Raw genomic sequence first — 25,859 nt, forward strand, 5'->3', positions numbered from 1 at the left:
GCTGACAGGTGACATTTGGCAGTGGTGGTAACTAGATAGGCCTTGGTAAGTTGGAAACCATTCTCTCTGCCTCTGGGAGTATATGAGTCTCTAAATGCAGATGGCATAAGCTTCCTCTATAACCCAGAGATGAGCACAGTGACTCTCCTGCTGCGGCTTGCTACAGCACAACTTATCCCATCACTAATATCTCCAATATAGTAGCATCACTCTGTGGCTCAGAAAGCAGGGCTACTTCCACTGCAACCTAGACCAGCTGCAGAACTCTTACCTGCTGGGGGCTCCACTTAAAACAGGCAGCCTTTTGCATCAACTGTTACACTGGCCGGGACACTATCCTCAGGTGTGACCTTCGCTGCCTCCAGAACTCAGGATGGCTCACCAGGCATTGTGCTTCCTTCCTCAGAGTAAGAGAATACATGCTGTCATTTGTTTTATACTTTAGATCAGATGCATCAAACTGCCCCTCACCATTGGAACCCTGAAAAATGTATGAGTATGGCAAAAAGTTTATAAGGTTTATCCACTGAAAGTTCATAAGCTTTATCTCCTCCCTCTGGAACACATCTCCTGCCGAGTTCTCAATGGTCTAGCCACTTGTTCATCCAGCCTCAACATAGTCATTAGGTAACAGATCTGTTCTTTAGGATAAAGTGGTGTAGTTTACAAAACTATAAATATATATTGTTGCCCATTCTGTGTGAATGCAAATTGTTTCTGATTCCCTTCTCTTATTGAGAGAGAAGAATGCATTTGCACGAACCAAGATGATATTCCATATACTTGGTCCATATGCATCTGCTCTAACGAAGATACCACATCTAGCATAGCAGTTGCAATCAAGGATATTACTTTGTTGAGCTTGTCTATCACCATCTTCTAGGATCCATAAAATTTCTGCAGGGGCCAAAATGGTGAATTGACAGATGTGATGAGATGATCACCTCTGCATCTTTTAGATCCCTAGGGGTGGTACTGCATCCTGCAAGTGACACTATTGTGTATTACTACCTGGCTGAAGTAAGAGGACACAAGGGTAGGCAGTGTCAGAGGCTTCACTTGGCCCTCCACACACGTTGTGAAACCACTGTAAGCTTAAACTGGCCCAGGACTCCTTGTATAACCCAACTCCTCCCTCATCCCCTACAAAGAAGCAACAGGGACACTATCTGAATATCAATGTCAATTCAGATTCTGTGTTCAACAATCCTTGAAATCCCTTATATTTCCCCTTTCCTAAACTTAGAATTACCAGAGCAAATGGCTCTGGATCCCTTTGAGGAAACACCAAAGGGAATCATTACCTTGTACAGATGCCATGGTGTCATGTCTTTCCTCCTGGGACCCAGCCACCTCTTCAGTCTGGGCTCCAGGTCTGAAGTGACTCAGGCCCAGAAATTGAGCAAGGGATGCTAGCTTTTTATTGGGGTGACTACCCTTAGCTTCCATGTAATCCATCCTTAATTTTATCTAGTGGGACAACTGAGTAGTATTCGTGTTGGCTACCCATTTGTTTTGTCCCTAAAATGCTATGTTACATTAGCCTTCTCCATAACTCTTTGCAGGTTAGGACCCCTTGATTACCACTCTCACTTTCTCATTAACTGTAACCCCCTGACTTTTGGCAGTTGGGCACTGCCACTTTAGCCACTATTTTTCAGAACCTTGTCATACGTTGCCATCAGCAAGCTGAACTGTTTTCTTTTCCTACTATCTGATATGGCCCACTGAGAGCTACCACATATTTTTAGAGATGCTTATACCCCATCATCAGTGCAGGTTTCTACGGCCCTATTCAATGGTGTGTCCACCGAGCCTTCCCATGGAACACAATCATCTAATCTTCCAATCCATTCCAACATACCCAATTCCCTTAACCTTTTAAATCCATTCTTCCACCATGTCACAGTAATCCTAGTGTTTCGACTTTGCTCAGAAAGGACCATTACTTTTTCCAAACTTCAAGAAGCCATCCTGGTAATGAGTTCACACCGTTTCACAGGATCCTAGCGAAGGTATTAAAACCCTCTAATTTAAGATAACTCTTAGCAATCCAAAGATGCAGTGTAGGGGCTGCCATCAAACTCCTCCCTAATTTTATGTTTTGATCCTCTTAAGCACTGATTCCAACCTCAAGCATATTCCTCCAACTCTTCCTAATTCTTGCAGTTCCTTTGGGGTATAGTCTGTTTCCCCTCACTTCACTTCCAGCACCTCAACTGAGTTTTGCTTAACTTTATCATCACTTAACTCTAATTTTAGGCCTGGAGATACTAACTATAATGGCCTGGAGACAGGACAAGTCTTGAAGGGAGCATGTTTCCCGAGGAAAGAAGCCTCTGCATTGTCATCCAGCCTGAGAATGAAGCGGGGAGTGCTTGCCCTTAACATGGAGGGGTGGGCTATGACTGAAAGCTCAGAAATCCAGGAGTCTGGGGAGTAAAAATCTCCAGTACCATCGATTCAGATGTCTCCATCTAATTTGTCAGGGTCACAGGTTTTCCCAAGCAGTTTGCCAATGTTGGCATAATAGACTTACCTTGGCTGGCAACTGTCTTTGAAGTTTATCCTTTGAAACTATTAAGTCTTGGGCTTGGTCCTCGGTTTTTTCAAGCTGTCCTACTGCAAAAGACGAAACCCTTTTTCATATGCCACCAGAGGCCCTCTAACTTTGACTTCTGGCTTTCCATTGCCTGTTATTGTCCTTGGCTGTTAAGTATGCCTCTATAGAACAAAAATGGCTTGACAATGGCCATCCAACCCTGTTATCCTCATAGCTACATTTTCTCCATACATCTAAAATGTCAGGCAATCAGATATTGTCTTTCCTTCTACAACTACCCAATCCCTATTAACTGCCAGTGTAAGTTGTAACAACTGGGACTTGTGACATGACTGTCCTCCACCTATCATCAGTGATGGGGTCTGGGCTGCTTATCTTTAAGTGTATACCACACAGTCTCTACTACCTATTTCCGTATGTGCAAAAACTGAAGCAATTTGTAAAAAAATTGGAATGCTTTCCAAAACAAACTGAAAATACAGAACAAAAAATTAAATATAATATCAAAAGTACTTAAGTGAAATAATAGGTTTATTCAAAGAGAAATAAAATGTCTTGGGTAAAGCTTCTGTAATAATACTATTTCTGATACTGTATCTCTGAAAAATGGCTAACTAGTCACCTTATCACTACATTTAAGGCATTAATAATAGGTACCACTGAGGATATACATGGTGAAGAAAGAGAATAGGTCAAATACTAAAACACACATATCATGACAACTCAAGGTGACATGAATATTTAATGAAAATTTAGAATATAACAACATATGACTTTCATTCTGTGGACATAAAAGGAAAAATACAGTAATTCATTTTACTCATTACATTTTACAAAATCAGACAAATGAATGAAGCAGTATTTTTTAATAAAAGCAGTAATTTAATTTCAAACAAATATATTACCATCCTATTCCTTTATCCTGTATATATGTATCTAATTGGCAAAACACACTACTTTACTGAAATCAGTAACAATCCAATCCATGATACTTCAATTGGTTCGATCAATAAACATCTTACATTTGAAATTCATTTTTCTTATGCCGTAAGCTTGATTATCAGTTCTATAAAAACGCTACATCCTATCGCTTGGCCCATTAAGTGTAACTAGCCTTCCGCACAAGGCTAAGTGGCTAAGGTACTTTTGAACATCCACCCACAATTCATCAAGCGCACACACCCACTCCTGCTCCTCTCACACACGGCCACTAGAGGACAAGCAGCTCCCCTAGTTCTCTTGTTCCTCATAGTGAGCATAGCCACTAGCATAGGTCCTTCCTAAATTCAAATTAGTAAACAAATCTGATGACTCAGTGTCTGAATCCTTTCTGCCTTCTTCTTCTTCCTCTTCATCATCCTCTGCTTCATACTCATCCTCCTCCTCATCGTGGTAGTTGGTATCACCATACTTATCAGATGAAAGGTTCTTCCAGTAGGCATCATACCCAGAAGCTCCATCTCCCTCTTCAGCTCCGGTCTGCCTGCCAAATTTCAGGGAGCGTGCTATAGAAGACAGACATGTACAAGGCATTTGGTTAGTTCCAGTCCTCTACATTCTCATCTTCCTCTATAACATTTCATGAATTTCATTGGCTGCTTTAATCCCAAATGAAAAAATAGGTCATATTTTCCTAATTTTTTCACCTGAGTCTATATACACACCATAAAAGATAAAAACTACAGTGTCATTTTATTAAATCTAGAAAACAAATTAGACCAACAGACCACTCCAAAGGTAATGAGGCATGTTTAAAACTAAAATACCTTCTGTTTGGTCACTGACAGTTTATTTTCAAATCACATAAATCACAGAATACAGTTGATTTCATATCAGTACATTTTTCTTAAGACAGCTATTTTACAATGTAGATGCCCTGAAAAACAAAGCCTGTCATTTCTTCTGCCTTAGTAGTGACACAAAGTTTAGTGCGGAAGATCAGCAAAATCATCAGTCTCACCTCACTGTGCAGCTACATCTATGATTAAACAAGGCAGTCAGTCACTTAGAATTATGCTTCCATTCTGATATGTCTGGTTAAGAGTCAAATTTCTCTTTAACAAAATTGGGAGCTGCATTACTATAAGCATGCTTATAGTAGTGTTATTACTTCACAAAAAAAGTTACATAAAAACCATAAAATAATTTCCTATAGTAGTGCTATTACATAAAAAAACATAGGTGCTCAAATACCACACGCCTAAGATAGCTTCAGAGTAAATTTGACTTCTAAGTACTTAAGATTACCACCACTTTAATATGAAGGAATTATAGCTACTCAACTATTTAACAAGGAAGCTTCAACAAAAATTTAAAAATCACTCTTTATCTTAAATTTCAGTATTTGCTGTCATTAACTAAGGCAAATACCAAATATCAAAATGAATATTGGTATATTTAAGTAAAACTGAAAAACTTTACCGACATATTTTCCCAAGCTGTAAAATTCCACTTGCTTAAAAGAACACATTCATCTTTTCAAATAAGAGGCAGTAAGAAAAATAGACCAAAAAAAAAAAAAAAGATAAACTTTGTCTAAGTATGAAAGCAAAAATCAATTCCTTAGTATCTTAAGGGCCTTACTTGACATGCTAAGGTCCTTAGTCTCCTGCGTTTCATGCCCACACTTAGGACAAGGAGGCTGTTTTCCTTTTTCTTGCTTAAACACTTTGCTCCTTGTATGATCATCACAGAAACAAGCCTACATAGGAGAAGCAAAATAAGTAAATAAATAAAAATATAAAAATATACAAAAAAGACAGTATTCATTGCTTTAAAGATATAGCTTTGTTAAGGCAGTAAGATTAAGAATTTTGTTGGGACCAGTCACACTTTTCATTTCATTTTTTTAACAGAAATGATTTTTGTCAGGACTCTTCTGAACAATGATCTAACAAAAGGCAGACTAACTATATTGAGTATGACATGTAAGTACATTTAGCCGTTCAAAAATATTTCAGTATTCATAAGGCCCCTGACGAAATGAAATAATGGTGAACAGCCTATTTACTCTCACACAGTGTATGGTCTAACTGGGGATGGAGACAGTGAAAGGGCAATTACAAGACACTAAGCACTGAAGGGGAAGTGCAGAGGGAAGAGCACTAAAGCAGACATGGGGTTTGGGAAAGGCATCTTAGAGACACGAAGTCTTAATCGCGACATGAAGAATGGAAGGGCAATAGGGTAAGCAAAGATGGAAAAGTACTCCAGACAAAGAAAACAACACAGACAACGCCTGAACGCCATTTGGTAAAACTAGAACAGAACTGGAAGATAAATAAGACATAGGGTTAGGAATATAAGAACTAGAGAAATGCTTCTGAGAGGAAGGGCATTGGCTACATCTGTTTAGTAATCTTTGATGAACAAATGCTAGAGAATAGGCCTAAGGACACAGAAAAATTTGGAAATCTTTACCCAAACTCTTCTAGGCAGGTACATTTTGACATTAATTAAAATAGACTCTCATCACCTTGGTCAGAATGTTCTCCATTAAAAACACAGAGCCAGGATTCCAGAGAAATGTGCACTAGTCACAACTCTACTACAAGGTGACTAGATGACCACTGGAAAGTCATGTAAGCCTTCTCAACTTCAATTCCATAATCTCAAAAATAAAAGAATTAAACTATATAATTTTAAGGTATCTTATACATTAATTACAGCTACATATAATCCAAGGACTGGTGGAGGGGTATAAAGATTAAAAACAAAATCTAAAAAGAAAAAATGCATAGGTATACCTTACAACGGAGACACGAGTGCTGACCAAGCCGATTGCACGAAACACCTATGGGAAAGAGATTAATCTTAAATCCCATTATTACATTCTTAGAATTTTCCTTTGTCTTTTATCAAATCACTAAAAGCTTGCAATGGAAATACAGCCTTATAGACAGCTGCCTGTCTTTTGGGTTCAAATGTTATAAAACACACAAAGCTCCCATGCTGCAAATAAAATAATTAAATTTATTATTATACATTCTGCAAAAGGCTAAGAAAGGCTCAAAAATGATATATACTTCAAGATGCTCTTTTAATCTTTGAGAATTTTATATATATTGTAAGAATTATATACACATGCATACATATATATTGTGTGTGTGTAGTATGTATGTTGTATGTATATTACAGAGATGACTTATCTACTTTAAATTTATAAGTAAGTGTAAGAATTAGGATTTCATAACAGAACAAGAACCGAATTAAAGGAAGAGAATACCTGGGGAATTTCAGTCTTTTTCCTATAATAGTAACTACTATTTAAAAAGGGCTTTTTAAATGCCAAGTACTACATACTATTGTTTTATATGGAGTCTCATTTCAATGAACCTTCCAAAAAAGAAACATCTGTAAAGTTGATACTATTATCCCAGTCAGTAATGCTGGTTCTCAACTGGAAAATACATGAGAATTTTGTGTGTAGGTTAAATACAGGTGCCTGGCACCCACCACAGACTTAAAAGATAGAATCTCCAGGGATGAGACCTGGGCATCCACATTAGTTTTAAAACCTCCACAGGTATTTTTGATATACAGTCCTGTCTAAGAATCACTGGAACCAACTAGCAGAAACAAACAGGGTGGTATCTCTTACCGGAGGGCATTTGGAAATGGGAAGGAAGAAGGGTGAGGGTTTGGTTTTTACAATAATTTGAAGGTAAAAATGACATGTGGTAGTCTGAACCAGGAAAGGTGTAAGTCCTGCAACGCCTAATCAAATCAAGCCTACAAAATGAAGAACTGGCCCAACCAATATGCCAGTGGCATCCCTGCTGAAAAATTTACAACTATATTCTGACTGTTCTGAGTGTTTTCTAGAAACAGAAAATACAGATTGAGTTAAATTACAGTTCATGAGAAGCAGTATAAAAAAACCTGATTCCTTTTTCATTAAGATTAATACACTATTCAGAATCTTGGGTATAAAGAACATCTAATATTTAAAAACTTACATTTAAATGTTTCTGCCTCTAAAACCTGGCAGCTGGCTTGATGCTCAAATTGATCATCTTCACAGAGAAAGTTATGGCAAAAAGAACAACTGAATATTCTGCCTCCTATTGGATTAAAAAAAAATACAAATGTAAATAAGATAAACTTTAATTAAGAAAAACTCCTATCTATAAAACTGCTTAGAAGAGATGGCAAGTTACTTTGGAGGTACACCAAAATTGTTCAGCCATTTTTTTTCTGATAAAAGCTAAAATGAAAACTGTTGGAAGTCCTTGAAACTAAACTGAAACTGAAAAAAGGGGGCTCTTACTATCCACTAGCTACTCATATAACACTCACAATGCTCAAAAAGACTACCTGCTCCACGCCAACTCCCTCCACGTTTGAGTAAACAATACTAGCATTGACAATAACTGATAGTATAGATCCCTTCTCTAACTACGCTGATAATCTAAATAGTACCGGTAGTTAGGATTGACAGTATCCTGAAAAAAAATCTCAAAAATAGCATGCAAAATGTTTCCAAGTCAACCTTCACCTATAACGAAGCTCACTGCTTGTGTCCAATGACTCACCATGGTCCCACACGCCTCGTTCACATTCAACACACTCAGCATCGGTAAGAGGGCAGGCACAGGCATGTGTACTGAGACATTTCCTACCATGGCAAACCCAAGCTTCACAGAAGTCACATATTGCACCCTGTAACCAAGGAACAAGAATAGATAATCATTATCACCTGATCACCTGCAACCATTGCTTAACCATGACAACCATAAAAACTGTATACATTTAGCAATTTATCAACGCTCAATGATAGCAGGTAGCTTCATTAAAAAATTGTACTACTCACTCTAAGCCAAAATTAAAAAGGGTTCTCTGAAAAACAACTTAACAGCTACCCACAATATACAAAACTCAAAAGTTACGTATCAAAAGAAGAAAAGGTAAACTGCACACTTACCCTAATATTATTTAATTAAGTCAGAGTTGGAAGTGTTCTCCTCAAAATGAATTTAATTCAAATGGACTTTGGAGGAGACAAGTTTACGCTTTCTTGTCTATAATAATTCCTGTAACTAAATTGAATTTTTAAATACTACCATTTCTGATTTTTAAAACACCTTCTTATCTATATAATTTATAAAATAATTGCATAGCTTTTCTAGAATTACTGAGAAATATGAAACTTTTGCCAGCTTTTTTTCTCTTATGGAAACTTATATTTTAATAATAATTACACTTCTTTGTGGAAAAATTTTTAAGTAAAATATATGGAACTAAAATACAGGGTAAGATTCTCCAATTCTATATCAAAAAAAGACAATAACAATATGTGTTTCAATAAAACATTGACACCTATTGAATATTAAAAGCTAGAAAGAATCTTAAGAGAGTAGGATCAGACAGGCCGGGCGCGGTGGCTCACGCCTGTAATCCCAGCACTTTGGGAGGCCGAGACGGGCGGATCACGAGGTCAGGAGATCGAGACCATCCTGGCTAGCACGGTGAAACCCCATCTCTACTAAAAAATACAAAAAAACTAGCCGAGCGAGGTGGCGGGCGCCTGTAGTCCCAGCTACTCGGGAGGCTGAGGCAGGAGAATGGCATAAACCTGGGAGGCGGAGCTTGCAGTGAGCTGAGATCCAGCCACTGCACTCCAGCCTGGGTGACAGAGCGAGACTCCGTCTCAAAAAAAAAAAAAAAAGAGAGTAGGATCAGACAATCTTTCCTTTATAAAGGAAAAGCATGGGGCCCAAGACTAAATCCAAGTCCCAGAGTTGGATTACAGGTGAGGTGAGATTTAAAGCCAGGATTTCAGAATCTCAATTCAGTATTCTATTATTCAAGACTCTGAAACAAATGTAGCGAACAACAAATAGGAAGAATGTTTTTTGACTTGCAAGAATGGGTTATCAGTATAGCTAGCAAATCATCAACTATCTCTCTTGGATCAGCCAGAGTTCTTGCAAAAAAGAGATGGTACACTCAAACTAGGTAATCCAGAAGAGTTTTAATAGAGATAATTTACAGAGGACAGGGAAGGACTTAGGACAAACAGGAGAGGACTACCTGACCATACAGAGAGGAACTGTGGTCCTTAGAGAAAAGACAAAACCAAACCAGGATAACCTGGTAGGGAGTGAGATGAAAGAATGAACACCAGATCTTATTCTCCTGCTATTCTCAGGGGGAATCTGAGGAGGCAAATATAAAATATCCAGAAAGTCACTTTTCTAGAATTTATAACTAATGATATATGACTCTACTTAAATGTTTTAAGAAGAAATTATTCACATTCAAAACACACGGTGATTTTAAAAAATAAATTTGACTGAACTTAAGCTACCAAGGAAGACTGAAAGGGTTTCTGAATAAAGATAACATTGACAATCCTATATTTAAAATAAATAGCAATTCACAAGATAATTCTCGCTCCTTGCTTCTATAATATATGCACATATGAAATATAGGTCTCCCTCATAATAGAAGTTTACATGTTCTTGGAAATTTACCATAAATAAAATATTCCATTTGACATAAATATAGTATCATTTTCCTCATGGACTACAATTTGAACAAAACTTTATTTGAACATAAAATCATACAACAATACAGTAAAACTGGTTACCTCATATTTAAAAGGAAAACATGTTTTAGTAAAAAGAGCAAAATACATCACATAATCCAATTGTTTTTATTATTCAAAAAGCTGAATTTACTTAAAAAAAAATCCTGTATGTAATGAAGAGGTATGTTAAATATATACACTTTTCTGAAATGTAAAGTTTTAAAGAACACTATTATCCTAGGTTCCGTTAGAACTAGGTTGCTTATTTAAGCAAAGGCTTAAACATTGGTTAAGCAGGGCTTTCAGTACACTAAATACTGTTTTGTGAAGCCTGGTTAAGAGATATTAGAAAGGTACCACTGATAAATGAAATTCTGTTTAGATCAGCATGAAAAGTTTCCATGCCTTGTATATTTCCTAATAAGAAAGAAAGAAGCAGCTAGAAACAAGTGGGTACTAAGGGAAAATCATACAAAAAGCATGCCACTGATAATCCAGATAACTACAGATTGATTGTAACAAGGGATAAAGCAGTGATATTTAGAAAAAAATAACCATTGATCAGAATGTCTTTTTCTTATCCTTGAAAACGTACTAGTCTAAGAGATAAGAAGAAGCTTACCACCATTGCAAGGCCAGTACTGTATACACCAGCATGCTTTATGACACAGTCTGAAGACTTCATCATGCACTTTGTTTTCCCTAATGAAGAGAAACATTTGCACTGTTAGTCTTGCAAAGGAATACATACCAGTACTCACAAATTCCTCTTTTATCCAGCCCAAGTTCCTGAGGAAATAATTTAAAAACTAATGAAATTGAATCAGTATTTACTGCTTACATAACTAAAAAGAGAAAATAGATGTAACTGAGACTTCATTACTCGAATCAGACTTTTCAGATTTCAAATTTACTAAGAAATCTGTAAAATGAACTAAACAACAACATATATGCTAATTTGTTTGTACTAAATCAGAAATCACAGGTTATGCTTTGTAATCTAATGATCATTTTAACAGTTTAAAAACGTATGAATCTTCAGATTATTCAAAATATTTTTAAAGGAATGCTTTTTTATAATAAATTTTACATTTTATAATTCACAATACAAATTGTGGTTTGAAGTTATCATTTCTTTCCACAGAATACCTCAAACAAACCAAATGATTATGTAACTTATCAAGTTAATGTAATTTTATCCAAACATAAAAATTTACAAGAAAGCCCCCAGTTAAACATTTTCCCAGCAAAATTTTGAAATGGTGCCCAAATAAGCATAATAAACGATACGGTGATACAGCTACAAATCACCACACAACCACTAAACCTCTGATCTAGAAGCAAATTAAATTACCAACCCAAAACACTATCAGGAAATTTGCTTATCAGATATTATGTGAGAATTAATGATGACATTAATCATCCATCTGAGACTCCACAAAATGGAACACAAAAGAAACCATTTTCCATTATCTTGATTTCCTAAGGAATAAAGTTAGACAATAGGAAATGGGAAGAGGAACTGGAAATGAGAGGCAGCAGCTACCCAACTGTTCCATGTCTAGCACTAAGAGTCAGTAAATGAGAAATGCATCCATCTAACAGCACTACAAAATTTAAGCCCAGAGACACTGAAAATATGGGTAAGTCCCAGCAAGAACTTACCTCTTAATCTTCCACAAAGTCTATTTTCTCACTCTACATTCATTACGTTTTGTGAAACAAGGCTATAAAAACTACCATGAGTGTTCCATATAGGCCAGTTTTCTCTTTTTCATTAACTGTAGAATTGAAAAGATATATTCTTTGAAATCTAGAACTACACTAGAAATATTCAGGGATATAGCCCTAAACACTACTAACTTTCTGGAATATTATTATATATAAACACATTTAAATGAGGCATACCCCAAATTGTTCTACCTGAAATTATTATCTCATAAATAAAAGTGATACTTGTTCATCAAAAGTTGGGGAGGGAAGTAAATCTAGAGTAATAAAGTTAACGGTTTCTTTATTGCAAGTCTTCAGAACTTCTAACATATAAATATATAATAGAAATCTCCCAGATGAGAATGAGAGGATGCATGCAATATTTCTCAAATGTATATCCATATATATTTTTCAAGAAATATCCATTAGTATTTCAGGTAGTCTGTGGAAGACTATTTGGGAAACACCCATCTTGCTAACATTTAGTTTTATTTTGAATAATCATTTCAGGGTACAAGTCTCCACCTATACTTAAGAATTGGGCACATGACTTAGGAACTTGATTTCAATAATTTGAGAATACATGTGAGGAAACTCATGAATCACATGGTAAGCATCAAACTCACAAACTACTGATCACAAAATAAGTACCAGGTAAATGTGGAATAAAATTATTCCCAATGGTCTAACACACTGCAGGTAATATCAGCAGGAATCAAAATGTAGATAAGTAAACAAATAGATACTGACAAGACTAAGGTAGTATAACTAAAAGTTCAGGATCCCCAAATGTTACGTCTAAAATCTGATCCTTTATTGTTTAAAAAAACTTATTGGTAACCTATATCTAAATTGTACCTTAATTATTTTCCAGCATTACATCAAAGAGACAAAATCAAGACTTGATAGTTTTTTGGTAGGCAACATAACACATTTTGTTATTTTTTTAATGGTAAAGCATAACATTATAACCAATTGTAAGCTCTGTAACCAATAGCAACAAACCCACTCAAGTTCAAATTGATGAACTACCAGTTTATAAAAAGTATATGTCCTTAGTTATTACTTACTTACCACACTGTGCACAAATTGGTAACTTCTGTACAGAATTACAAAAGTAGCAAAATGCTCTATTCTTCTGCCGCCTTGTCATGTAAAATAAAATTTTAAAATATGGTCAATGTCAAATAAAAGGTCAGAGGGACAATTTTAGTAAAGGTAGATAGAAAAAGAAATAAAATTTACCTCTGACACTTGTCACATTCCTGTAACATATAAAAATACCACATTAATTTTTCTGCAGACTGAAAACTGCAAATTTACTTGTATTACAAAGAATAACCTGCTTTTCAGGTTAAAATTTAAGTGACACTACACTAAAGCTCCAACTCCACCCATGTATACAAGCATCTACCCATGCTTAAATAACAAAGGTATGTAAGAGAGAGAGAGTCTGGGTAGATTCCAGAGGAAGAAGTGGCATTATCACGAAGGAGGCTAAACACATTGGTAGTTTATTTTTCAGTTGTTTGTAAGGAATAAAATATCACAGAATGAACATAAGAAACAGGAGAGAATACAAAATAATAAAGTTCACAGAAAATCCAGAGTCCTAAACATGGTTTTAAAAACTCTCCACAATCTGGCCCTTAACCACTTTCCAAACCTTGTTGGCCTACTCTTTTTAGACTCAAGTCACTAATGGTCAGCCATTCCCCAAATATGTCTTACATTCTCTCTTCTCCATGTCTTTACTTATTCTAATACTTTTCCCTGAAAAGTGCCTACTACCTGTTGAAAGTTCTGGTGAAAATCCCACCTCCTCTGTGAACTGTACCCCTTCCACACACAGTCAACTTTATCACCTCTTAGTCCTAATAAGTACATTGTACCTTTATTGAAGCACTTCTAAAATCTAGCTGTCATTATATATATTTAGGCATGCCAGTCATTTATTGTTTTCTCTGCCTAACACCTCTCTTCTCTGGAAAGGACTCTTACATACAGAAGAGAGCCTCACTGTCACATTTGTGCTATGTAATCTGGCCTCTCCCAACCAACCCCAATAAATGTTAGTCCTGGGACAGGCACTGGGTCAAGTCCAGCCTTTCAGAGTTCTTTCCTTCTCTGAGGAACAATATGTGATGTGAGACATGCAAGCTACCTGCAACTATGAAACCAAACAAATGGAGTAAAACAACATGAAAAAATGGAACTAATAAGGAAGAAGAAACAAAAGCAAAAGATAGAACTACAAGTTGTTCCACGTTCCGATTGTCCCTGAGTCCCAGGTATATCCTTCCCCTTCCCAGCAATATGAGTTATTCCATTATCCATTCAATAAACTATTTTTCCCTAAGGTTAATTTAAGTTAGATTTCTGTCATTTATAAACAAACAAATCCTAATATACAAGATAACTGAGCTATGAACTTCTGGAAATAGGGCCCATGTAATTCATCTATGTATCACCATCCACAGTGTCTGAAATAACACCTGGCACAGAGTAGATGCACAATAAACGTTTGCTAAATTAAGCTACATTAAACAATTCATATATGTTTGACAAAACAAAAGGAAGAGGGAAAAAAAAGAAACAGTGGGAAAAGAAAAACAAAGAAAGGAGTAGAAATAGGGAGAACTGGAATAACTCTACAGTCAGTGAAAGCAAAGACGAAATGATGACATAATTGTTTTTTCACGTATTTCAAAAAGCATATTTCAAAAGCAGCAACCATTCAAAGCAGCCCAGAAATTATCAGGGCTAACCCACTTAGCACATGCAGATAAGGTAATAGAACAGGAAGCCAACAGATGTTAAGTGGGAAGTTCAGAAAAGAGAAAGGAAAGAATAGCTAAGAAAATATGATGAAAACCCAACTAATAAGACAAATTAAGGCATTAAAGAAACTGGAAAATGAAAGTTTCTATTATCTATTCTTGTCCAATATCTACCTTTATCACCAACAGTATGTGAAGTAATATGCTAGGTTTTATAAATAATATAAAATCCAACAAGAATCACTGCTACTCAGTGAAATCAACGGACGAGCCAGAGATACTAAATTCAGTAACAAAATATATGCAAAAACACTGTCTTCACTAAAATTTTATTCAGGTGTACTTCAGATAAAATAGTATATGGTTTTTTCAACTATCAACTGATATCAAAAAAAGCTGATACCATTGAAGCATTACATGGATGTTTGGCCAAATCTATAGTGCTTCTTGATGCTCTTAGTTGTTTTTCACGTTCCCGGCGGTTCTCAGCCTTCTTCCTCGCACCAGTCTTTTTTTTAGGCATTTTCCCCTATTTTGACACAAGAGAACAGAAAAGATATAATTGACTGCATTTACTATTTTAATAAACTAAGAAATAGTATAACAAAGTATTCTTATTCTTGTTAAATGTTAAACTCTATCCTTTTGATAACTAAGCACATTCTAAGCCTTACGAAACGTTAAGCACGTATTATTCCAAATGAAGCGGGTGACCCTTAAAACAAGGCATTTATTGGCACTTACGATTCTAAAAATGTAAACGTCAAAAAAATTTACCCTAAAAGACAAACTGGTTTTCTTTTCCCACTAAGAAAAAAGTTTCTCCAATGATAAAGTATTCTACACCTCATTAAAACAAATGAATCATGTATCTCATTACCAAAAAAAAAAAAAAAATTAAAAAGAGCATTATTTACCCAGTTTATATCACCTTTTTGAGCTATATATTCAGATGACCTGACCCTGCCAACACCTTAAGTAAAACAAGTCTAATTTTTCCTATGTAATATGTAAACAAAACATCTGTCAACAAAAAACACTATTAACTACAAAGTCAAAACATTCCGAAGACATTTAAGGTATTAGTTGCTTTGCATCTTTAGCAAATGCTTCTCCCTCTACACGCAGTGAGCATGTAATTTTAACGGGGTTCAAATTTATGTTTAAGAGTATGTTTAATTTTCATTATTTAGTTGAAATACAAGATTCTTCTAAACTGAAGTTTTCTGAACTGAATGCTCAATTAAAAAAAAAAAAACCGGTGGTAAGCAGCACGGTAGCAACTGAAAAATAGCCACATTTAATAGGTGGTTACTTCGGTAACGTAACGCCCAGACCACTAAGTCACCATTCCAGTATGTAAAATGACAAAATCTAGAGGGCGCGCTGCCCTGGCCAAAGAACCTCAGAAAATAATCACGAGGTGATCATGCGGATGAACTTTCTGCGTCCTCAGAGATATCCTTTGAATCCTCTGATAAAGTTAAATCTCATTTTTTTTCCCTCCAGTTTGTTCTGCACGCTCAAAAGAGTGAATCTTCTTCTCAGACTTATATGGGTTCAAGCCCTTTTCCGGTAACACTCCAACTTCTTGCGGGCACTGCGCGTGTCACCAAGTGAGGAAATACGCACGCGGCACTGCGGCTTTAGGAGTCCAGCCTGGAGCTGGAGAACCCAGTGGGGCGGAGGGGCATCCAGGGGAGAAGCGGCAGAGGTGCCAGGCGGCTTGGGGACCCGCAACTGTCACCCGCCCGAGGGACACCCTACCTCGTGCGCGCTCCGGGCAAACCTAGCTCACTTTCACCGGGAGGCCGGACACAGTCAGGGGGCCGAAGGGCAGGGAATGGCGTGAGGCCCGCCCGCGACAGCAGTAAATCCAACTCGTGGACCAGGACTCCGGGAAAGAAGGTACTAAGAGCCAGGGAGGCTGACAGCTGGTTCCGGACACTAGGAGACGGACCGGACGTCCTTTTACGACAGCAGCGCCCTTACGGCCGACGTCACAGGAAGGGGCCCGCCCACTTCTGTTCGCTCCGCCCCTTCCCCGCCCACACCTGCGGGAGCCAATGCCCCATTCCTAAGCAGAGGATCTTAAGAAAAGGGAGGAAATGCGAGGGAAAATAGGGAAGCAGACGGAGGGAAAGCGGGGGAAGGCCCCCTTGGTTTTACTTTTTTAGAAAAAGGAGGAATCTAAAAGGAAGAGGAAAATGAACTCACAGATTTGGGACTGGATCAATTGACTCAAACAGCAAATTCATGCTTACTTCTGTTGGAAACCTTTTATCTGCCGTGCGTCACATCCCACCTTTTCTTGGTTGCTGCGCTAAGCTGTGCCTTCAGTTGCCTGATGAACTTCAGTACTAGCCTCCCCGTCTCTTATTTCTGTTTTGCCCTCTGGATTCCATTCCTTTGTGAACAAATCATCCCACATTCTCTGCCTCTAATGTGTGCTCTGCCCGTTTTTAACTGAAACCTGATGATCCTCCCCCTGCATCAGAATCTCCTTCTGATCAAGCACCTTGACCTTTGCATAGCCGACCAAGCTGGGTTTCATAATCTCTTTTAGAGCTCTGCCGCACTTAGGATTTAGTACTGGGCCTATTCCTCTGCTTTTTCTGCCCTCCCACTGGAGGAGATAAAAGCCCCTTTATTTGCTACCAAAAAGGCCTTCTGGAATTTACTCTTAGATTTTGATAGCCAACTAACCACTCCCAGCTTTTTGCTATTTTCAAAGCATCAATTTTACTTAGCAATAACAGTCAATGCCACTGTCATTAAGATTACTATTTCCCTCATAGTTCTCAACTGCCTGATACATTTTACCCACTCTTATATAACCTTACATTAGAATACCACCCCAGTTCATTACTGATGAAAGTTTTAACTACTGCACTGTTACCTTGTGCCAAGGTCTGTCTGTCCTACACCTACCCCGAGGGGGTCCTCACTGATAGTCACATGGCCTGTGATTCAAATCATAAATCCCATCTTAGCTTACTATCTTGGACCACTCCTGACACCAACTGTTTTAGGTTGGCTTCCCCAGGAAGCATAATCTGAGTCAGAGAAGAGTATAATGAGTATGTTAGGGAATGCTTTGGGGAACAACATCTGCAGAAGAAACGGAAGCAGGATTGAGCATAGGGAAGAGCTGACCTGCAGTGAAGTCTCAGTAAAGGCCTCATCTTTGAATCTGGGATATCCCTTCAGAGTTGTCTTGAGTTAGGGGAAATGGGCTGGGCCTTTATACACCTATGACATTTAGTCATTGGATGAGCGCTGCCAAAGGAGAAGAGTGCGACCTTGGGTTAAAGGACTCCTGAAGAGGGCCAAGAGTTGGATTGTGTTGGCTTGCTGTACTCTCAGCAGCTCAGGAAATAAGTCTTTCATTGAGGAAGATGGATCCGGGTAGTGCCTGCCAGTATTCACTACCAAGAGTGATGGCAAAATAACTATTCTGACAAAGACAGAGAACCTTTACTATTCACAGATACTCAGTGAAAGAATTTCAAAGGACGGTCTTCACAAGATGAAAATGGAATTTAAAAGGCAGGAGGGGATACAAAAAGTAATAATAATCAATTTATTTAATATATAGGGTCAATCTAAAACATTGTCTATATAAAACAACAAAATTATAATAAGCAATTTGGGGTATGAAAATTATAAGGAACTGAAATATTCTATAAATGCAAGGCAATTCAAATCAAATCCTCATACAGATTTTTTAATGGAATTTGGTTAATTGCTCTCTAAAATTCATAAGAATAATTAAAGAATTGAAAAGCCCAGACCATTTTAGTTATACAAGCAGAAGGATACTTTTATTTATTATAAAGCTCTAGTAATTAAAACAATATTGCATAGTTTCAGGTGTCAGCAAATAGACAAATGTAACTGAATAGAAAGCCTAGATACAGACTCACATACATTTGGCTATTTGGCAAATGGTACGGGTTGCATTAGCATCAGTAAGAAGACGGGTATTATTCAATAAATGAGGCAAAAACTATTGGCGATCCATATGGAGGAAGATAAAATTAGATCCCTATTAACAGCACATATTTAATAAGTTCCAGGTGGAAAGACCTAAATATACAAAGCAAAAATAAAACTATTATAAGAAAACATGGGAGAATGCCTTTATGATATTAAAGTAGAATGATTTCTTAAGACACAAAAAAACCCAAAAAAATTTAATGAACAATGAATTTAATAAAATTTAAAAACTTCAGGATGACTAAAGACATTATAAAGTAAAAAGGTAAATGAAAATGAGAGGAATGAATTTTGACACCCATGTAACTGACAAAAGAGTTATATACAGAATAAATGACACCCAAAAGACTGTCCAAAATGTAAAAGCCTGGCAGATCAAAGTATTGGTGAAAGGTGGAGAAACAAATTTTAAGCAATTCTACTGGGAGTATAAATGTTAAACCTGTTTAGGAGAAGCACATGGCAATGTTAAGTAAACGTAAAAATGTGCAAAATTAAAGATTCAACCATCATCCTTCTGGGTCTCTACCATAAGAAATTTGCATACAAATATACAACGATACCATAGCACAATTTTTTAAGCAACCTTTTATTAGGAAAAGGGACAAATTGCATGCTGTCTATTTAATAGCAATTAAAATTCATAGACTTTATAAGTATCAATATGGACTAATTCCTAAATTTGGAGGAGATATTTGGTGAAAAATCAAATTGGAATGCTACATATGTAAAATTGTAAAGCAAAAATCAGTTGTATACATTATTTATGGCTATATACATATACACACCTTGTAAAAGTACCAAAAGATGCCCGGAAATGTTACTAACTTCAGATTATGGTTACCTCTGGAGAGGGAAGAAAAGATTGATGATGTGGAGTGTTAGCCATACTTTTAGTTTCCAGAACAATACTATTCTGAATACTTTTCAGAAGAAGCAGATGAATAGGCCCAGTACTGAATTAAGTACTGAATTCGTAGACTTTATAAGTATCAATATGGACTAATTCCTAAATTTGGGGGAGATATTTGGTGAAAAATCAAATTGGAATGCCACATATGTAAAATTGTAAAGCAAAAATCAGTTGTATACATTATTTATGGATATATATACACACCAAAAATGCTGGAAATGTTACTAACTTCAGATTATGGTTACCTCTGGAGAGGGAAGAAAAGATTGATGATGTGGAGTGTTAGCCATACTTTTAGTTTTCAGAACAATACTAATTTTAAAACATATATATAAATAATCCTCAACAGCCACCAGAATGACTAAGATTAAAAGACTGGCAATACCAGTGACCAAGTGTTTATTGGTAAAGATGTGGAGTAACTGGAACTCTCATCCAGTTTTGGGGGATGTAAATGGACTACCACTTTGAAAATTATTTAGCCACATGTGTTAAAGGATATATATCCAAAATGCATACCTGTATTTACTACAATATATGTAAAATAGGCCAGGCATGGTGGCTCACGCCTGTAATCCCAGCACTTTGGGAGGTCGAGGCAGGCAGATCACCTGAGGTCAGGAGTTCAAGACTAGCCTGCCCAACATGGTGAAACCCATCTCTACTGAAAATACAAAAATTAGCTGGGTGTGGTGGCAGGTGCCTGCAATCCCAGCTACTTGAAAGACTGAGGAAGGAGAATTGCTTGAACCACCAGGGAGGCTGAGTTTGCAGTGAGCCGAGATCCTGCCATTGCACTCCAGCCTGGGCAACAAGAGCAAAACTCCATCTCAAATGAAATGAAATAAAATAAAATAAAATATATGTAAAATAGTGTTTATGGTAGCATTATTTGCAACATCTCCAAAACTATAAACAACCCAATTATCCCTTAACAGGAGAATGAATGAATGGTGACATATTCATATAATAAAATATTAATATTATACAGTAACAAGAATGTACAAACTACAATCTCACGTAACTATGGATGAATGTCACTAAAATAATGTTAAGCAAACAAATCTCACAAAGAAAAAAAGAACACCATGATTTAATTAAATAAAGTTTAAATGTAGTCAAAATTAATCAGATTAGAAGTTAGCATGGAGGTTACCTTTGGGTGAAGGTAGTGACTTCAAAGGTTCACAAGCAGGGTTTCTAAAGTACAAGGTAATGAAAATATCCTACTTATGATGACTGTGTTCAATCTGTGACCCTTCATCAATCTGTATTATAATTTATGTAATTTATGCATATTGCATTTTGCTACAAGGTTTTAAGAGAAATATTAAAATAGAGGCAGGAAAGTATGGATGAAAGCCTTAAAATAAGCCATCTATAGCAGTTCTTCTGAAACACTTGCTGTGACATAAGTAGAAAATAATACTTACAGGTCACACAGGGAAAAACAGGACAGGTCTGTTTATTACCGAAGGTGACTCTGTAATTTTCTTCCCCTTTTCATTTTTTTCTTTTTGTGGAAAGGTAAAATCTTTATTCATTTATCTTTTGGAAAAGTATTCTTTACTTAACCGGCACTTCTCACATATTATTTTTAGAAGCAAGAGGATTTTTTTCATTTCTGGGTCCTGACTCAGGTCCAGCCACACTTGTGACCTATTGGCAGCACATAAATGTTCCGGGACGTTTTGGAGAGCTCCGGAACGCAGGGCTCTTTCACTTGCCCATTTACATGTATCTCAGTTTGGCTTTCTTTCAGGAATTAAAGTTTGTTTATTTCTGCAAATAAAAATTCCTTTTCTAATGTTACCTGCTGTGTGTGTGTGTGTGTGTGTATACACTTATAATGCAATATTTATCAGCCTCTAAAAAGGAGGAATTTCTTCCTTTTATTAAATCAAATAAAGAATTCCTGTCATACACAACAACCTGAAGAACACTTAAGAACATTATGCTAAGGGAAATAAGCCAGACACAGGACAAATACTACAAGATTCCACTCATATGTGAGTATCTAAAATAGTCAAATTCACAGGAGCAGAGAGTGGAATGGTGGTTGCCAGGGTCCGGCAGTAGGGGGGAAATGGAGAGGTGCTAATCGGCAAAAAAAATTCAGTTACACAAGATAAATAAGTTCTAGAGACCTACAGCATTGTGCCTAGAGATAACAATACTGTGCTGTGCACTTAAAAATCTGTTTAGAGGGTAGCCCTTCTGTTAAGCATTCTTGCCACAATAAAATTTTTAAAAAACTTCTAGCTCGGCCGGGCGCGGTGGCTCAAGCCTGTAATCCCAGCACTTTGGGAGGCCGAGACGGGCGGATCATGAGGTCAGGAGATCGAGACCATCCTGACTAAGGCGGTGAATCCCCGTCTCTACTAAAAAAAAAAAAAAAAACACACACACACACAAAACTAGCCGGGCGAGGTGGCGGTCGCCTGTAGTCCCAGCTACTAGGGAGGCTGAGGCAGGAGAATGGCGTAAACTTGGGAGGCGGAGCTTGCAGTGAGCTGAGATCCGGCCACTGCACTCCAGCCTGGGCGAGACTCCGTCTCAAAAAAAAAAAAAAAACTTCTAGCTCATAAAAGTACTTCCTAAATCCAGACACCTATGTTGTCCATCTTTTGAGCATTCCACATATAATAATTGTGGCTCATAAAATAACTGCATAATAGATTTCACCTCAGTACTTTTAAAGCATCACATGTTTAGACAGATAAATGATCTTTTAACAAATGGTTTGTATATTTTGGGAAAACTTTATATTGCTCATAACTGTCTAGCAACTTAGTTTTCCTTTTTATCCTAGTTCTCACACCCTATTATCCACTGGACCTATGTGTCATAAGGAAGACTCTGAGTACCTCTTTTTACCAATTAGCTTTGAGGGAAGGAGAAGGATTTCTAAGTGTCCAATACCTGCATAGCCCTTTATATATTACTAAGGTTTTCACATTCATTATTACATTTAATATCAATAAAAACTCTATTGTAAAGTACATATTTCTTCACTTTACAAATAGAAAGCTGAAAATTAGTTTTATCTGTTATCAAACTGGGTTTTCAAAACTGAATTCACCATCATTCCCCCAAAACTGATGCCTCTTTCTTGGTGTCTTAGCTCAATGAACAAACGGCACTAATTCATCTGCTGAAGCCAGAAATCTGGGAGTCAATCCAGACACTTTCATCTCTCTAACCTATCAATCTAATCACTAAACCTTTGTAATATGACCTCCAAATTATCTGTCAAGTACTTTTCCTCAGTAAAGTCCAGATCTCTATTTCTGGTAAGATATCTGGAGAAATTCTGTAACAATAGAGCACACATAACACTGCATAAAACAAAACAAAAGCAAACAGATCAAAGACATTTTCGAGTGCATGACTAAACTGGCAGGAAAGTGATAAAAGTTCAAGGAGACCAGAAAGACTGAGAAAGTAGGAATCCACACAGTAAGCAAGCTCTGGAGCTGGCATTTGGCTGGTACCATCTGAAACTCCCCAGTGAACTAGAACTTGGATTCTACTGAGAAATTTGTACACTGGTAATATGGCGTGGCTCTGTGTTCTCACCCAAATCTCATGTTGAATTGTAATTCCCAATGTTGGAGGAGAGAGGTGATTGGATCATGGGGGCGGATTTCCCCCTTGCTGTTCTCATGATAGTGAGTGAGTTCTCATGAGATCTGATTGTTTAAACGTGTGTAGCTGGCTGGGCGTGGTGGCTCACGCCTGTAATCCTAGCACTTTGGGAGGCCGAGGTGGGCGGATCACTTGAGGTCAGGAGCTCAAGACCAGCTTGGCCATCATGGTGAAACCCCATCTCTACTAAAAATACAAAAAATTAACTGGGCAAGGTGGTGCAAGCCTGTAATCCCAGCTACTTGGGAGGCTGACACAGGAGAATCGCTTGAACCCAGGAGGTGGAGGTTGCAATGAGCCGAGATCATCCCACAACCCTCCAACCTGGGCGACAGAGTGAGACTCCATCTCAAAAAAAAAAGGAAAAAAAAAGTGTGTAGCACTTCCCCCGTTCACTCTCTCTCTCTCCCACTCCACCATGTGAAGATTGTGCCTGCTTCCCTTTCATCCCTCCGCCATGATTATGTGTTTCCTGAGACCTCCTGTACAGCCTGTGGAACTGTGAGACAATTAAACCTCTTTTCTTTATAAATTACCTAGTTTCAAGTAGTTCTTTATAGCAGTGTTAGAATGGACCAGTACAGCTGGAGACACAGGTCCTGTGGCCAAGAAGAGTAGGAAGCTGGGTTGGAGACTCTTGCATAAAGCTGGGACGAACAGTGGACAATAGCTTCGGTGCAGAAACAAGGTTAGAAAAAAATGTTGCCACACAGAAGAAGCTGGTAGGAATAGTTTTCTGTGTTGCCTTTGTATCTAAGTAGGGTGGGAAAAAGCAAAGATTAAAAAACACCACAAGAAAATTCCTACCCACAAGCCCACCTTCAAGCATGTGTTTAGTTTGATTTGAAGGTCTTCACTGCTGTATTCTGCAGTAGAATAAGAACAGATAAGAGGAAGCTGAAGAGGCTCAAGAGTATCCATAAAGTTTGATGTCTTCGGTCTGCAGTTACTAAGTCCCTTCTTCCTAGGTTTACTGAGAGGATTAAGTATGAAAATACATATAAAACACTCAGCACAGTGCCTGGCACATGAGAAACATTAAGTGCTAAGTTCCTTTTGTTGCTACCTGGCTCTTGGAGATCCATAGCCCCCTGCTCATGGTTTAGCCTCCTATTTACCTTTTAGTCCTGCCTGCCTGCTCCTTGAGCCTATAGTCATCCAGTGGTCTCCAGTGGGTCCTCCAGATTATTCAGTGAGATATTGTCTCGGTAGCACCTGGAACTCTGGAAGCACTTAAGTGAGACATTTAAATCAGATTGAGTAGTTCAAGGTTATCCTGTGAAGCCTCAACTCAAAGTGGAGAAAGCATCCACTTTTTTCTAGTTTCCTGTTCTATTTATTTCTTTTAATTAAATTCTATTCTTCTATTAAATTCTTTCTTTCACTTTAGGAATGATTATTACAACTCTGCCTGAGGATAGAACTTGAGATGGAATGAGGTTTTTCCAGTTGATTAAAATATTGACAGTAAAGATTATACAGCAAAGTCAAACAGCCCTATCTTCCAAACCTGAAAAGTCATTTACTGTTAATTTTTAATATAGAAAGTAAGTTTTATCCAGTATGGCCATCTGGATGACAATAGTTACCAGACCTCCAAAAAAAATCAAAGTAAGTTAAAATAAATGAAATAGTTAAGGGATAGTCAATTCTATTACTTTCCTTCTTAGCAACAAGTGGAAAAACAATGTATAAATAACCCTTAGTGCTTTTCAAACAGACTCAATATGATATGAATTAAAGTAAACTAATGGTTGTACTTGGAAGAAATAATAGGGCATTATTATAAATTGAATCAGATCATTTTCTAACTGGGAGTGTAAGATGTGTTCATCATGAAAAATACTATCAGATAATAATTATTGACTTAAATTATATTTTCATTTCTCTTGGAATGAGATCAAATTATAGCTTCAATAAAGTTTTCTTGAAATAGCAAGCATAGGTGCATCTAATACCATCTGCTTCTGTAATTAGCCATAATAAAGTGGCTATGTGGTTATATGTTTAAATTACCAAACATAAAAAATAAATGTGATTTGCTACTGTGGTTTTTTCCTAAAACCTACTTAAAGATATTTAGGCACTGATTAAACATTACATCAAAATCAGATACCAAATAGGCAGAAAATGCATCCAACTATATGTAACTGAAAACTTAATTAATGATGGATTCAACAAGGTGGTTTTTCTTTCATGTACAAGAAGTCCAAGACAAGGATAGTGAGGCAAGAACTTTACTACTGAAGTCTTTGGGATTCTTTTACCGTGCTCTCAATCATAATCACAGTTAACTAACCTTTTAAGTAAGAAAATTGAGGAAGGGAAGAAAGGACAAAAGGACACACAAAAACAAAGTCAACCTCTGCCAAGAAGTTTTCCCCAATCTTCAACCAAATGACTCTGGCCTCAGATAATTGACCAGAATTGAGTTACATGAGCATGCCTAGCTGCCAGAAAGACTGGCAAATGGAGATTTATTTTAGCTGGACACTGCAACCCAGAATAAAATTGGGGTTCTGTTATTAGGAAGAAATGGAAAAATGGACATACAGGAGGAAACCAGAGTGCTGGCCACACCTTGATTTTTGATACTCCGCAAAACAAGAAATTTCAAACTGTAAGGGTGACTTTTAAAAAAACAATGGGGCCAAATGAAAAACAATGTTTTTTAAAAATCCCTTCCAATACAAAGCAATTAGATTCTGTATA

The 25,859-nt window shown here is 37.1% G+C and overlaps 1 protein-coding gene across 6 annotated transcripts; it reads right to left on the minus strand.

Moving 5' to 3' along the window:
• Nucleotides 1–3,079: 3,079 nt before the first annotated feature.
• Nucleotides 3,080–21,071, minus strand: ZNF330 (zinc finger protein 330). 6 transcript variants are annotated; one of them, XM_050790253.1, is made up of 11 exons: nt 20,933–21,071; nt 19,375–19,432; nt 14,991–15,116; nt 13,053–13,072; nt 12,882–12,952; nt 10,717–10,796; nt 8,098–8,224; nt 7,522–7,626; nt 6,310–6,356; nt 5,147–5,264; nt 3,080–4,068 (listed from the first exon to the last, which is right to left on the minus strand). In XM_050790253.1, the coding sequence occupies exons 3-11, from the start codon at nt 15,108–15,110 to the stop codon at nt 3,794–3,796; spliced, it is 963 nt and encodes a 320-aa protein (XP_050646210.1). In that variant the 5' UTR covers nt 15,111–15,116; nt 19,375–19,432; nt 20,933–21,071; the 3' UTR covers nt 3,080–3,793. The 6 variants fall into 6 exon arrangements, with proteins under 6 accessions (XP_050646210.1, XP_050646208.1, XP_050646211.1 ...); XM_050790251.1 differs by lacking the exon at nt 19,375–19,432; XM_050790254.1 differs by lacking the exon at nt 20,933–21,071 and having other exon boundaries at nt 19,375–19,468.
• Between the last annotated feature and the right edge of the window lie 4,788 nt (nt 21,072–25,859).

Source organism: Macaca thibetana, chromosome 5, assembly GCF_024542745.1.
Source record: "Macaca thibetana thibetana isolate TM-01 chromosome 5, ASM2454274v1, whole genome shotgun sequence".
In the NCBI taxonomy this organism is placed as follows: domain Eukaryota; kingdom Metazoa; phylum Chordata; class Mammalia; order Primates; family Cercopithecidae; genus Macaca; species Macaca thibetana.